This window comes from Melozone crissalis, unplaced genomic scaffold (genome assembly GCF_028551555.1).
Source record: "Melozone crissalis strain CALT ecotype California unplaced genomic scaffold, PUWL_Pcris_2 ptg000056l_1, whole genome shotgun sequence".
Lineage (NCBI taxonomy): Eukaryota > Metazoa > Chordata > Aves > Passeriformes > Passerellidae > Melozone > Melozone crissalis.
In genome coordinates this window covers 9,385,997-9,399,604 of record NW_026535834.1, presented here as the reverse complement: position 1 = coordinate 9,399,604, position 13,608 = coordinate 9,385,997, and the positions used below count along the sequence as shown (strand labels likewise).

General features: G+C 50.6%; 2 protein-coding genes across 3 annotated transcripts in view; one reads left to right on the top strand and one right to left on the bottom strand.

Moving 5' to 3' along the window:
* SAV1 (salvador family WW domain containing protein 1) overlaps positions 1-13,608 on the bottom strand; it is a 60,986-nt gene that overhangs the window by 12,982 nt on the left and 34,396 nt on the right. The window lies entirely within an intron of this gene.
* Positions 1-13,608, top strand: part of ATL1 (atlastin GTPase 1) — a 31,689-nt gene that overhangs the window by 4,236 nt on the left and 13,845 nt on the right. For both annotated transcript variants that reach the window (XM_054286885.1, XM_054286884.1), the window contains exons 2-6: positions 7,601-7,848; positions 8,679-8,813; positions 10,263-10,367; positions 10,553-10,603; positions 12,245-12,301. In XM_054286885.1, coding sequence (XP_054142860.1) covers positions 7,601-7,848; positions 8,679-8,813; positions 10,263-10,367; positions 10,553-10,603; positions 12,245-12,301 — 596 coding nt within the window. The remainder of the gene's footprint in view (positions 1-7,600; positions 7,849-8,678; positions 8,814-10,262; positions 10,368-10,552; positions 10,604-12,244; positions 12,302-13,608) is intronic.

The following is a 13,608-nucleotide window of genomic DNA, read 5'->3' as shown; positions in this document are numbered from 1 at the left end:
TTATTTTCAGGCAATTTTAGCAACAAAAGGGTAAAAATAATGTCAGAAAAAACTAAATCCAGTACTGGTGGTGGAGATGAAGGGAGGCTGTTGCTGACAAATGGCAGATGAAGGACCATGAAGAAAATCTGTGCTGGGAGGGAAGAGAGAGTTCTGGAGATGGATCCCTGGAAGTGTCCAAGGCAGGTTGGATGGGCTTGGAGCAACCTGGGACAGTGGAGTGTCCCTGCCCTTGACAGGGGATGGAATGAGATGTTCTGTAGGTTCCCTTCCAACCAAACCGTTCTGGGATTCTGTGTTACCCTGGAGAATGTGGGCTTAAATATGGGAAATATTTATGGGAAATATGGGAATATGCTTAAATGAGGGAAAGGGAGCAGGCCCAGGGTTTGCACCTGACAAACAGATCATGGTTTCTTTTTGCTGGTGCTCTTCCAACAGTGCTTTGCCTGTGGGAGGTGTCCACCTTGCCTCTGACTCAGCCATTCCTGCTACCTGAGCTGTCATGGGCACGGCCTCATAACTGTCTGACCTGACCTCAAACTTGCTGAAAAAATTCTATAAAAAAACTCTGATTTGCTTCATTCCCCAGGTAGTTTCCTGCCTGTGTGTCCAAAGCTCAGCCTGGGAATTTGACAGCAGTAGGAGCTGCTCTTGCTTCAGAGCCAGCTAAGCACTGCAGCTCCACATAGTAGGTGTTGTAATGAAGAATTTCACATTGTACTTTGGCATTTGGGATGTTGTAACAGGCAGGTTTGGGGGCCAGTTAGCATCCCAGCTCTCGCTCCTGTCAGCAGTGGGAAGGTCCCAAAGCACTCCTGCTGTCAGCAGAGTCATTCATCCCTGGTTCCCTGTGCCAGAGGCAGAAGGGGCTGAGCTGGCCGGGCAGAGCTGAGGCTGTGCTGCTGCCAGCTGGGTGACTCAGGGCTGGCAGCAGCAAGGTGCACTCCGCATCCCCACTGCTCCAAAAAAAGCAAAGGGTGAGTGAGGATGAAGCCTGGCACAGCAAAGTCCCTGCCAGGAGAGCATGGGAGTGCACATGGGATTGGCAGAGCTGGGAACACAGCTGGGCAGCTCAGCTCTGGGAGTTTGCCCTGACTGTGGAGAGGAGCTGGGGATCCCAAAGGGACGCTGCAAGTGTGGTCTTTTCCAGAATCGTAGTTATTTATGTTGGAAAGACCTCCGAGATCATCAAGTCCCAAACACCAGCTCGTTGAGCAGACCTGGCACTGAGTGCCACACCCAGCCTTTCCAGAGGTGGTGACTCCACCACGTCCCTGAACAGTCCATTGCTGTTTATCTGCCATTCTTATTGCTGAATGTCAGGGCTCCTTTTTCCACAACAGTTTTCTTCACCTGTTCCTGGTGCCCTGCAGCTCCAGGGACTGTCATTGATCCATCATTTCCACAGATTGATGGCAGCTGTGGTTACAGCCAGGCTGAGGAGGTGCGGATGATTTCCTAGGTGGGCACTGTAAATTCTGGCCCTGCTTTCCCCTTCCTTGCTGCATTTCCCAGCTCAGCAGCCCCAGGTGGAAGGGAGCCTGACAGAGGGACATGTGGCACTTCCCAGGTCCCCGTGGGTCTGGTCAGTGCATGGGCAGCATTTGGTGCTTCCCCTGCTTGGGTCTGGGGTTCTCTGGTTCTGTGGACATGTCCAAAATCCCAGCAGAGGTGTGAGCAGAGCAAAGGGAAGGTTCTGTTATCTGTGCCTTCAGCTGTGCCCTGGGTGCAGGAGAAGCATAGAGAGAGACTTATTTAAAAGACCACATAGTGCCAGGATACAGGGAATGGCTTCCCTCTGCCAGAGGGCAGGGGGATATTTAGAAAAAGTTATTGGATATTTGGGGGATATTTAGAAAAAGTTATTCCTGTGAGGGTGGGCAGGCCCTGGCACAGGGTGCCCAGAGAAGCTGTGGCTGTCCCTGGAAGTGCCCAAGGCCGGGCTGGACAGGGCTTGGAGCAACCTGGTCTACTGGAAAGTGTCCCTGCCCATTCCATGATTCTATAATCACATTCAGCTTGAAATGGTTGCTTGGAAGTGTCCAAGGCCAGGCTGGACAGGGCTTGGAGCAGCCTGGGATTAGTGGAAGGTGTTACTTGTGTAAGGCTTGAAACTGGCTGGGCATTAAGATCCCTTCCAACCCAAACCATTCCGGGATTCTGTGCCACAATAGGGCATGGTGAGTGTGTGTGTGGTTAAACCCAGCTTGGGAGGATCTCTGAGCTGCTGGCCCGGAGCGTTTGGGGGTGTGCTGCAGGGTGGCTGTCACACCGGGCTTAGCCCAGCCGGGTTCCCTGCTCCGCCCTCCGCAGGGCCCCACACCTCGGGCAGCCCGTGCTGAGGGAATGTGCGGGGCCAGGCTCAGCTCTGGGGGTGCCTCCTTTGTGCAGGGCAGGGTTTGCGGGCACCACCCTGCTCTGCCTCTCCAGTGCACACCCATCGCTTCCACCCTTCATTCCCGTGTTCCCTGGTTGGCTGGGTCAGGTGCCAGCCGTGGAGGGGAGGAGGGAATTCCTGCTGCATGCTCGGAGCTCGCCGCCCCTCCCAGCCTGCTCGCATCGCTGTGGCGCGGGGAGATCGGGGCTCGTGTGCCAGCCCAGCCCGGCTGAACGTGCCCAGGGCAGGGGAGATGCTCGGGGAGGGTGCTGTGTTCCCCTGAGCTGTGGTGCAGGGCAGATAAGCTTCCTGCACACCGCAGCTCTCTGGAGAGCGTCCCGAGGGATGGAGGCTGACTGCAGCCTCTGTTCGGGGCCTGGCTCTGCTGCTCTTGGTGGCAGTGTGATACGGGATGGAAACTCCAGAAGGGAGCCGCACAGATATCACTGCTGGTCACACAGATCCCCTGAGAGCTGCTGATAAGCAGCCTGACACGGTGCATACAGGGTACTCTGTTCCAAGGAACAAGCAAGTTCAAACTTTCCATCAAGCCTCGATTTTCTCTCCTTGCTGGTTTGTTTTCCCTGCAGCAATTTGGTTTGAATGCCCTCAGAATGGCAGCACTGCCTGGCATTGGTGTTTGTGTGTGTGTGACATCTGAGCTGGGGCTCTTTTGCCTGGAGAACAGAAAGCTCCAGGGACACCTCACTGTGGCCTTCCAGGACTTTGAAGTGGCTTATAAAAGTGGAGAGTGACTTTGTACTTGGGCAGATAGTGGTAGGACAAGGGGGAAATGATTTAAACTAAAAAATGAGAGATTACATTAGATATGAGGAAAAAATTCTTCTCTGTGAGGGTGAGGAGGGTGCCCAGAGCAGCTGTGGCTGCCCCTGATCCCTGGCAGTGGCCAAGGCCAGGCTGAATGGGGCTTGGAGCACCTGGGACAGTGGGAGGTGTCCCTGCCATGGCAGGGGGTGGAATAAGATGATTTTTAAGGTCCTTTCTAACCCAAATTCTTCTGGGATTGTGGTTTCAGCAGGAGAATTGGAGCCCAGGCTGCAGCTTTCCACAGGGTAGCTGAGAATCCTGGGATGCAGGAGAGCCTGGGAGCAGGGCTGGCAGATTGGCCTCCTCAGGCTCTGCTCAGGCTGTGTTTGCGCTGATGGTGGGACAGGGCTGTGTTCCTGCTCTGGAATGAAATGGATTTCTTGTGCAGGCTCACACCAGGACAAGGCTGGTTCCTTTGTGGCACTCAGCATTTCTGTGACCTGTTCTTCCGTGGCTGAGGGAGAGCAGGATCCAGCAAGCACTCACCAAACATTGCATAGTTAGTGGCTTGTAATTAACTCCTAGAGAAGAATAAATTAAGTCAATTACATTAGACATGTCTGTGAGTCTGCACAATGTGAAATATGCTGTTTCATTAATTAATTTAGTCCAAAGCAAATCTTAGACCAGTGAAAGAATTCTTTGCTTTTTTTATGCTGTCTGACAGCAAATCATGCACTCCTTCCCCTTCCCACTTGCAGTGGCCATATGGAAAAGTGCTGTGGCTTCCACCCCACTCGGGAATGAGCTGTTATGAAATGGGGAGAAGGATCCTGTGAATTTATCCTGTGAATTTCTGAATGAGCAGCTGGAGAATTGACGTAATTGCAGAGCCGAGAGAAAGGAGGAGTCAGCTCAGAAAAGGAGTGAAAACAGGAGTTCAGCAAAGCTGAGCTCTCCTTCCTTTCCTTTTTGGCTGCAGGAGTTTTTGCCACTGCCAGGTGCAGCTTCCTTCAAGGGAAAAACCTCATTTATGGCCAGACAGACCAGTTAAAATCATTGACTCCCAGTAGTGTGCAGGCATTGTATAAAATAATCCCTGGCTCTGCAGTGGGGCAGATAATCTAACAAACAGAACCTGGAAGTTTCATCACATGGAAATATGAATATAAATATGAAAAATAAAGTTTTGTCTGCAGATGGCCTACATGAAAGAAGCAGAGGTAGGGATGAAATTAGTTCAGAGATCTGCTTAATGTAATCTCTCCTTCCTGTTCTCTCCAAGGACCTGGGGAATCAACATATCCTGCTCATAATGCTTTGTGTTGTGCAGACAGCCTGGTTCTCCTGGTGTTCAGGTGGTGGAAACAAGGATCTCCCCTAGGAGAACATGGCCACTAATGTATCTCCCAAAATCTGTTCATGTCTGCTTAAAAAATTTACTCTCCTTCAGATGATGATGATTTGAAGGGACAGAACAATCCCTTCTCCTCTGCACTGGTTGTTGGTTCAGCTGCTGGAAAGAGCAGAGTGAGGGGAAGGTGTGGAAGATCCATCCAGGCCCCAGGAGAGGGGATCTGTCCCCAGGTGTCCCTGTGACAGGGCATGGCAGGGGACTCTCCTCACCCTCCAGCTCTGGGAGGTCCATTCCGTTCTCTGACCAGGGGCATCCAAGGATTTGTGCCCATCCTGGTACCCTCTGCTAGTGCAGGATGAGTAAACACATAAATAATGAAATCCAGAATGGTTTGGGTTGGAAGAGACCTCAAAACTCATCCAGTGCCACCCCTGCCATGGCAGGGACACCTCCCACTGTCCCAGGGTGTCCAAACCCATCCAGCCTGGCCTTGGGCACTGCCAGGGATCCAGGGGCAGCCACAGCTGCTCTGGACACCCTGTGCCAGGGCCTGCCCACCCTCACAGGGAACAATTCCTTCCTAAAATCTAATTGAATCTCTCATTTTTTAGTTTGAAGCCATTCCCTGGCTCCTGTCCCTCCATGCCTTGTCCCCAGTCCCTCTCCAGCTCTCCTGGAGCCCCTTCAGGCCCTGCCAGGGGCTCTGAGCTCTCTCTGGATGTTTTTCTTTTCCAGGTGAGCACCCCCAGCTCTCCCAGCCTGCTCCAGAGCAGAGGGGCTCCAGCCCAAGTTCTGCTCCCACCTCCCTCTGTCTCTGTGCCCGAGGTGGGATTTGTCTGTCTGGGAAGGTGGCACAGCTGTTGCACCCTGATGGCTGAGTTAGAGGCAGAAATATTTAAGTTTAATTTGATTTACAAATTTTTTCCTGCCCCCACCATGAGTCACATCCTATGCAAGGATCTCTCTACTCTCCTTTCTGTGCAGCTGGAAGAAGAAAATAAAAATAGGACTTGGCTTAGCTGAGCAGGGCTTTGGGAAACACCACAAGAGAGAGAAGGCATTTCCTTATCCTCTGTATGGCCCTTGCAGCTTGGCAGTGCTTAGAAAGGGCTTTTAGCACCTGGCTGTCCTTACCTGTTGGGAGATGTGTTTGGGGTGTTCCTGCTCTCAGAAATTTGAAATTAGGATCTTTTTATTTTATTTTCTGGAGGGCCCTGTGCAGTGACACAGTGCTAGGAGGGATTTTAGTGCTGCGGTCTGGTGGAGAATCTGCTTTTCACACCATTTGGGACTTTTGTTTAGTTAAAAAGCCTCCAAGCAATGGAAAGAAAAGATCTTTGTCTCTCAGCTGTGAGCAAAGAAAGCTCACAGTATATGTCCAAGAGGCACCAAGAATCCCCTGGCAACCAGGCCTAATGATCCTGGTACTTCCTTGTGATCTTAGGAAATCACAAAAGTGCTGCTGTTATTTAAAATATGGAGTTACTGCTGGAGGCTTCTTTATAGAGAGGCCCAGAATGGGCAAATCCTGTTCCTCCTGATATTTATAACTTCTCTTTTAGTGTGTGCACACACAGTCCTTGTGCTTTGGAACAGCTCAGAGCTGGGTCCCCAAGGTCAGGGGCTGAAACAGAGACTGGGCAGGTTGAACTTGAGGCAAAACTCGGGGAAGTGACAGCCTGAGGCACAAACTGGGAAGTTTTTGTTGGAACGTGGGGGGAACTTTCCATCTGGCAGGGAGGTTTCAGTGGCTGTGGGTGAGCTGGCTGGCACAATAATCACCTTCACAGCCCTTCCCTGTGCTGCAAAGTTTGGAAAGACCAGCAGAGGAAAAGTACTGGAGCCAGCCTGCTCTTTGCAAACCCCAGAGCTGCAGCTCTTAAAATGCATCTGGCTCCTGGAGAGCCTCCTGTGAGAGCCCTGCACAGCCCAGGCAGAGCTCCACAGGGAACTTGGCCATTTCCAAGTGGGAAAGGGGGCAGTGCTTGTGCTCTGTGTGTGCTTCCACTTGGGAGCAGCAAAGTGGCTTTTAGCAGGATGGGTTTGTGTCTGCATGGCCTGATTCCTGCTGGCAGTGTCCTGGGGGATGCTGATGCTGAGGCTGATGGCAGGAACAGCAGATTGCACTTGGAGCATCAGCTCAGGCTGCAGATGGAGCAGGAATGTGTTGCTACAGGAACAGCAGTGGCACAGGATACACAAAGGCAGCATCCTTTGATGGAGCTGTGAGACCTTTGGACATCTCAGCTGGAGAGCTGCTTCTGTTTGGGTCAGCCTTCAGGAAGGACCAGAGGAGAGCAGATCCCTAGATAATGCGGTAGAAGGGATGAGGAGAAGGCTTGGACTTCACTTTTCCAGCTGAGAAATGGCCAAGGGAGGTGTTATATCTGTTTTCCATGCATGACAAAATCTAAATTGTGTGTTTTACCAAGGGAAGTTCCAGCAGGGAATGCTCTGCCTGTGTGAAGCACAGGGTCAGATGACCCCAGAGAAGCATGGAGTCTCCACTGGGATGTCTGAGGCCAAGTGCAGCACATCTGCTCTGGATGGTGCCATTTTGGGGTGGATATTTGAGTTTTTGGATCTCTTAGCACCCTGTCCAGCCCCGCTGTCACTGACTGTCACCATCACATTGTCTGGAAAAATCCCTTTGCACAGGATTTTTCTCCTGGGAAGCTGAGAAGCCTCAGAGAAAAAGGAAAACCATATTCTCTCGTTGCTTCTCCTGTGTTGTGCTCATGTGGAATGTGTTTGGAGATTGTTTACCCACAGGTGATTGTTTCATTAGATTTTTGGTGTGAGTGTTTTTACTCTTTGGCCAATCAGGGCCAAGCTGTGTTGGGGCTCTGGAAAGAGTCCAGAGTTTTCATTATTATCTTTTTAGCCTTCTGTAAGTAATCCTTTCTGTATTCTTTAGTATAGTTTAATATTCTTTAATATAAAATGTTATCTTAAAATAATAAATTAGAACATGAGAACGCGGAGTCACATTCATCATTCCTGCCTTCCTCTGGGCACCCCACAAGCACAGGATCACTGACCCCTCACAGTGCAGAGGAGGCACCAAACCCCTCTCATTTTCTCTGTTCCCTCAGGCAGCTTTGCAGACAAGATCTACGAGTGGAGCTCAGAGGAGGAGGAGTCGGTGAGGAAGGCAGGGCCGGTGCAGGTGCTCATTGTCAAGGATGATCACTCCTTCGAGCTGGACGAGGCCGCCCTGAACCGCATCCTGCTCTCCGAGGCTGTCAGGGACAAGGAGGTGGTGGCTGTGTCCGTGGCTGGGGCTTTCAGGAAAGGCAAATCCTTCCTGATGGACTTCATGCTGCGCTACATGTACAACAAGGTAAGGCTGCGGCTCAGGGCCCTTGCCAGGCCTGCTGCTCAGGGATGAGCTGGCTTTGGTGCTTTGGGAAGGCTCAAGGCTCTCGTGAGTGTGGGATTCACAGAATAAAGCACAGCAGATGCTTCCCCAGGCAGAAGTTTCTTTTGGACTTGACTTTGGAGCAGGAATGTTCACATCTGCTGCCCTGAATCACAGAATCAGTTAGGCTGGAAAATCCCTGGAAGAGCATTGAATCCAGCTGCTAACCCAGCATCACCCTGCTCACCACTGAACCTCATCCTCAGGTGTCTTATCTGTGTCTTTTGAACATTCCATGGATGGGCACTCCACCACTGCCCAGGGCAGCCTGTTCCAACGTGTGACCACCCTTCCAGTGAAAATATCTCCTAATATCCAACCCAAACCTTCCCTGGTGTAACATCAAAATGTTTCCTTTTTTCCTGGGAGCAGAGCCCAATTCCCACCTGGCTGCCCTCTCCTGTCAGGGAGTTGTGAAGGTCCCCCCTGAGCCTCCTTTTCTCCAGGCTGAGCCCCTTTCCCAGCCCCTTCAGTCTCTTCTGGGGCTCCAGACCCTTCCCAGCTCCCTCTGCCACTCGTGGTGCTCCAGACCTTTCCCAGCTCCCTCAGCCTCTCCTGGAGCTCCAGACCCTTCCCAGCTCCGTTCCCTTCCCTGGACACTCTCCAGCCCCTCCATGTCTTTGTTGTGAGGAGCCCAAAACTGAGCCCAGGATTTGAGGTGCCTTGAGAGTGAAAGGAAAGAAAAACCTCCCTTATGGGGTTCTTAGCCCTTTTTTGCCACCTGCAGCAACTGTTTGTGTTCCTCCCTGCAGGAGGCAGTGGACTGGGTTGGGGACTACAACGAGCCCCTGACCGGGTTCTCCTGGAGGGGCGGCTCCGAGCGGGAGACGACCGGGATTCAGATCTGGAGTGAGGTGTTCCTGGTGGACAAGCCCGATGGCACCAAGGTCTGTGTGTGTCTCTGCTGCTCGTTTCCCTCCTTTTCCAGCTTTTGAGACCCTCCTGCCTTGTCTTAGGTGGTTGTCCAAACCTTCCTCAGGGAAGGTTTTCAATACCATGTCTCTGTTTAATAACAAAAGGAAGTGATATAAAAATATTTTTTTAGAGAATGTAATTTTGATAATAATTTTTAACGTGTATTTCACAGAGCCGAGTGGTGGAATGTGGTGATTTTGCCTGGGACTCATTTATGGAAGTGATGTAAAAACTTCCGTGTAATTGACAGTCTGTAGAACCTCTGGGAAGTTGTACACACCTCTGTGAAAAACATATGTTAAAGATGTGTCACAGACATCTTTTATGGAAAATCCTTTCCTTAGGACTTTTCCTCCTGAGAAGCTGGGAGGCCTCAGGAACAAAATGTAAACAATGATTATCTGCTGCTGTGGAATGCAACAGGTGCATCTGGGATTGGCCCATGTTGATTGTTTCTAATTAATGGCCAATCACAATCAGCTGGCTCGGACTTTCTGTCTGAGCCACAAACCTTTGTTATCATTCTTTCTTTTTCTATTCCTAGCCAGCCTTCTGAGGAAATCCTTTCTTCTATTCTTTTAGTATAGTTTTAATCTAATATATATCATAAAATAATAAATCAGCCTTCTGAAACATGGAGTCAGATCCTCATCTCTTCCCTCAACCTGAGACCCCTGTGAACACCGTCACAAAGATGGGTTTAACAAAGTCAGGTGATGTGATGTCCAAGTGTCCCTGATATGTTCTCTAAGTGTCCCTCAATTCTGGGCATCCCAGAGTTTATTTCTGTATTATTCCCAAAAATCTCGAATCTCATGTCCTTGCAAACTCCTTCCTTTCCTAGAGCAGGAGTTGCAAAGTGGAGTTTCTTCATTCAGGGTTGTCACAGAGGATTTGGAGCATCCTGCCAGGAATATTTGTATTTATGCACTTCAGCACAGAGCATGGCACCCAAGTGACACTGAGGCATTCAGGGTGTGATTCCTGATGCTGGCTGGGTGTGTTTGGGTTCAGGAGGTGCAGTTTGTGTTTGGGTTCAGGAGGTGCAGTTTGTGTTTGGGTTCAGGAGGTGCAGTTTGTGTTTGGGTTCAGGAGGTGCAGTTTGTGTTTGGGTTCAGGAGGTGCAGTTTGTGTTTGGGTTCAGAAGGTGCAGTTTGTGTTTGGGTTCAGGAGGTGCAGTTTGTGTTTGGTTTCTGGTGCAGACTCAGACTGACAGCAGGTGTCAGAGGAGCAGAGCAGTTCCCTCAGTGCCTTGCAGAGCACAGATTTTGCTGCCTGCTGGAGTCACCCAGGTGTCAGGGGTGGCTTTTGCCTTGTCCCCAGCAGTGAGGAGGCAGAGGCAGTGAGGCCCCAGCACAGCCCCCCAGCTGCCATTGCCCCCATGGCATGTGAGAGGCTGACAGGAGCTTTGTGCCCCACAGGTTGCAGTGCTGCTGATGGACACCCAGGGCACCTTTGACAGCCAGTCCACCCTCAGGGACTCTGCCACCGTGTTTGCCCTCAGCACCATGATCAGCTCCATCCAGGTAAGAAATCTGGGCTGGAGGAGTTCAGCCCCAGGAGCTACAGAGCCTGCCAGGGCTTCCTTCCTGCCACTGGGACCTTGCCCTGTCCCCGTGGGATGTCACAGCTTTAGCCACACCAGCCACGTGTTAGCCCCAAGGACAGGCTGCTCTGAGTGGTCTGAAGTTGGTTTTTTATTTCAATGCAGGTTTATAACTTGTCCCAGAACGTGCAGGAGGATGATCTGCAGCACTTGCAGGTAAGAGAAGCTTTGGGGTAACCCAATTGGGCATGGAGTGGCAGGACCACAGGGCATGGCTTCCCCTCCTGGAGGGCAGGGTTAGATGGAATAAAGGAAGGAATTTCTGCCTGTGAGGCCCTGGCACAGGTTTCCCAGAGAGGCTGTGGCTGCCTCATCCCTGGGAGTGCCCAAGGCCAGCTTGGATGGGAGCTGAAGCAGCCCTGGATAGTGGAAGGTGTCCCTGCCCATGGCAGGGGTTGGAACTGGGTGGGATTTCAGGTCCATCCCAACCCAAACAATTTTTTTTTTTTATTCTGTGATTTGATTCTGTGATTTGATTCTGTGACTGTGAATTACCAGCCTGGATGTTGCCATCCGGTGCTGCCTCAGTACAGGTGACCCTCTAAGGGTGATTCCAGCCCTGACTGTTGGGCACAAGCAGCTAATGGGATTTTTGTGACACAGGTGTCCTGCCTGTTTCCTGGAATTACCTCCTGCTTTCTCTTTTGTTCAGTTGATTGATTGGTTGATTAATTAAGTACCTTTTTCCAGGAGCTTAAGGAAAGGAAAGAAAAGCAAAAGTCCAGCTGAAAAAATCACCATTTGAGTACTTCTGAATTATCTCAGTCCATAAATATTATTAACAATAACACTTCTTTAACACTGAATTTATTCAGTGCAGCTCTGATCTTTCAGTTTGGATTTTAAGCCATGACTGTTTAACAAGTTGACCCATTTTTAGGCATCTGTGAAACACATTATTGTGCCTTCAGTAAAGAAATTAGAGTGCAGAGAGACTGGAGAGTCCTCAAATCTTGCTGCTAGGCTGATTTTGGAGTCTTTGCACAGCAGGGATTTGCAGGGAAGGTACTTAGTTCTGAATTCATTTCCTTTCCTTCCTGGAGTGTTTGCAGGGAGCAGGGCTCCAGCAGCCCCTGGAGCACGAGGAGTTTCTGGTTGGTGTGAAAGCAGCAGCAAGCAGCTGATCTGAGCCATTTCCCACAGATTTGGCAGGCAGGAGCTCCAGGCTGGGATCTCTCACATGAGAGCTCAGCAGGGTGATGGCTCCACAGCAGCTCCCTGTGCCTCTGGGATGTCAGCTGGGAGCCCAGAGCCTCTCTGTGTCCGGTACTGCTCACTCATAAACATCCCCTGCTGCTCCAGGGAATCAGAGAATTCCCTCCAGGGACCCCCAGGGATCGCTGAGCAGCTCCTGGCCCTGCCCAGACCCCAACAACCCCACCCTGGGCATCCCTGGCAGTGCTGTCCCAACCCCCCTGCAGCTCTGGCATTCCCTGGGCAGCCTGGGCACTGCCAGCTCCCTCTGGGGCACGAACATTCCCTGATTTCCATCCTGACCCTGGGAGGAGACTCAGGGCCAGGTTTTGGTGTGTGAAATGAGGGTGCTGTGGGCTCAGAGCAGCACTGACCCCACTGTTTGTGTTTTCCAGTCCCTTATTTTCCTTGTTCATGACTGGAGCTTCCCTTATGAGTTTTCCTATGGATCTGATGGTGGTGCAAGATTTTTGGAGAAGGGGGCCTGGCTCAGCTCCAGCCTCCCCCTGGGCCCTGTCCCTGTCACAGAGCTCAGTGCTGGTGCCCCTGTGTCCCACAGTCACAAACTCACTGTCCTGTCCTGTCCTTTCCTTCTCCTTCCAGCTTTTCACCGAGTATGGCCGGCTGGCCATGGAGGAGACGTTCCAGAAGCCTTTCCAGGTGAGTCCCAGCGCCCTGGGCTGCTCGTGTGTCCCGCTGGCTTCACCACGAGGTGTCACTGCAGTTTGCAGCGTGGGAGGAGCTGGCACTGCCTGGGGATCGCTCAGCTGCTCCAGGGAAGGGCTTTGTGCTTCCAAATACATCCAACATCCCCTTTCCTTTCTTTCCTCCCTCACCCCTGCCTTGCCAAGAGCTCTGCCCTGTCCTGCCAGGCTTGCAAAGCAGCTGGTGTTGCTGCAGGTTTGTCAGGAACTCTGCCCAGCCTTTGTTCTGAGAGGGTTGAACTCACCTGCCCTGGGAATCCCTGCTCCTGGCCAAATGAAGGGATAAGGATTAGCAGAGCTGTGGGAAAACTCGGTGTGAGTGGGGTTTTAGCTTCAAATTAGGGACATCTGTTCATCCTTCTGCTCCCCAGCCTGGGAAAAGCTGGTGGTAAAAAAAAAGGGAGAGCATTGGGCATTCACAGTAGGTGAGGTTGGTTCCTGTTTTTAAAGACACAGGAGTGTTTTGATTAGGAAGTTCACAAACCCTCACCCAACCTAAAATAAAATCCAGCAGAGAACAAAGCATGCTGGAAAAATCTAAATCCAAAGAGTAATTGGCAATGAGTTACAGCTATTTTACATTTCCTTTCCCACATAAAAAGAGAATTGTTGTCCTGGAAGGACTGAGGGGTTTATAAGGTGTCTGTGGTCAGGAAGTGGAAATAAAATTAAAAAGTTAAAAAAAGACAACAAATGGACAGATTGAGATTTTTCAGGTGTATTGGATTCTGCTGTGATAAATGGTAAAACTAAAAATATATATGGTAAAAATATATGACAGGCAAGAGCTTGAAGAACGATGTAACGTGGTACAGCAAAAAGCCAGACATTAAATAAATATTCCTGCTCCTTATTTAAATACTGGGGGATAATATAGCCAAATATTCCAGTGAAACTGAGATACTTCCCACTCCATCAGTGAAAAGGAGGCTGTGAGGGGAGACTTAAACATGCTTAAATCATTAGGGCTGGATAAGAGGCTCTGAATCTCCCAAACACTGTAATTGCTGTCAAGGCGCAGTTTGTGGATGGTGAGTCTTGTCAAACAATCCCATTATCAGTTTTTGAAAGAGCTGGGCTGATAAAGGTAACTCTCACCATGATCCATTGCCTTCTGTCAGCCTTATCTCTCCAGGATGCTGATGGAAAGCAAATGAAGTCAGCATTGTCTGGTTTAATCCATAGTTAATGGATTAAAAACTCATTAACTGATAGATGCCAGAGCACGCTGAACTAATTGGAACTAATTGTGGGGAATCATCA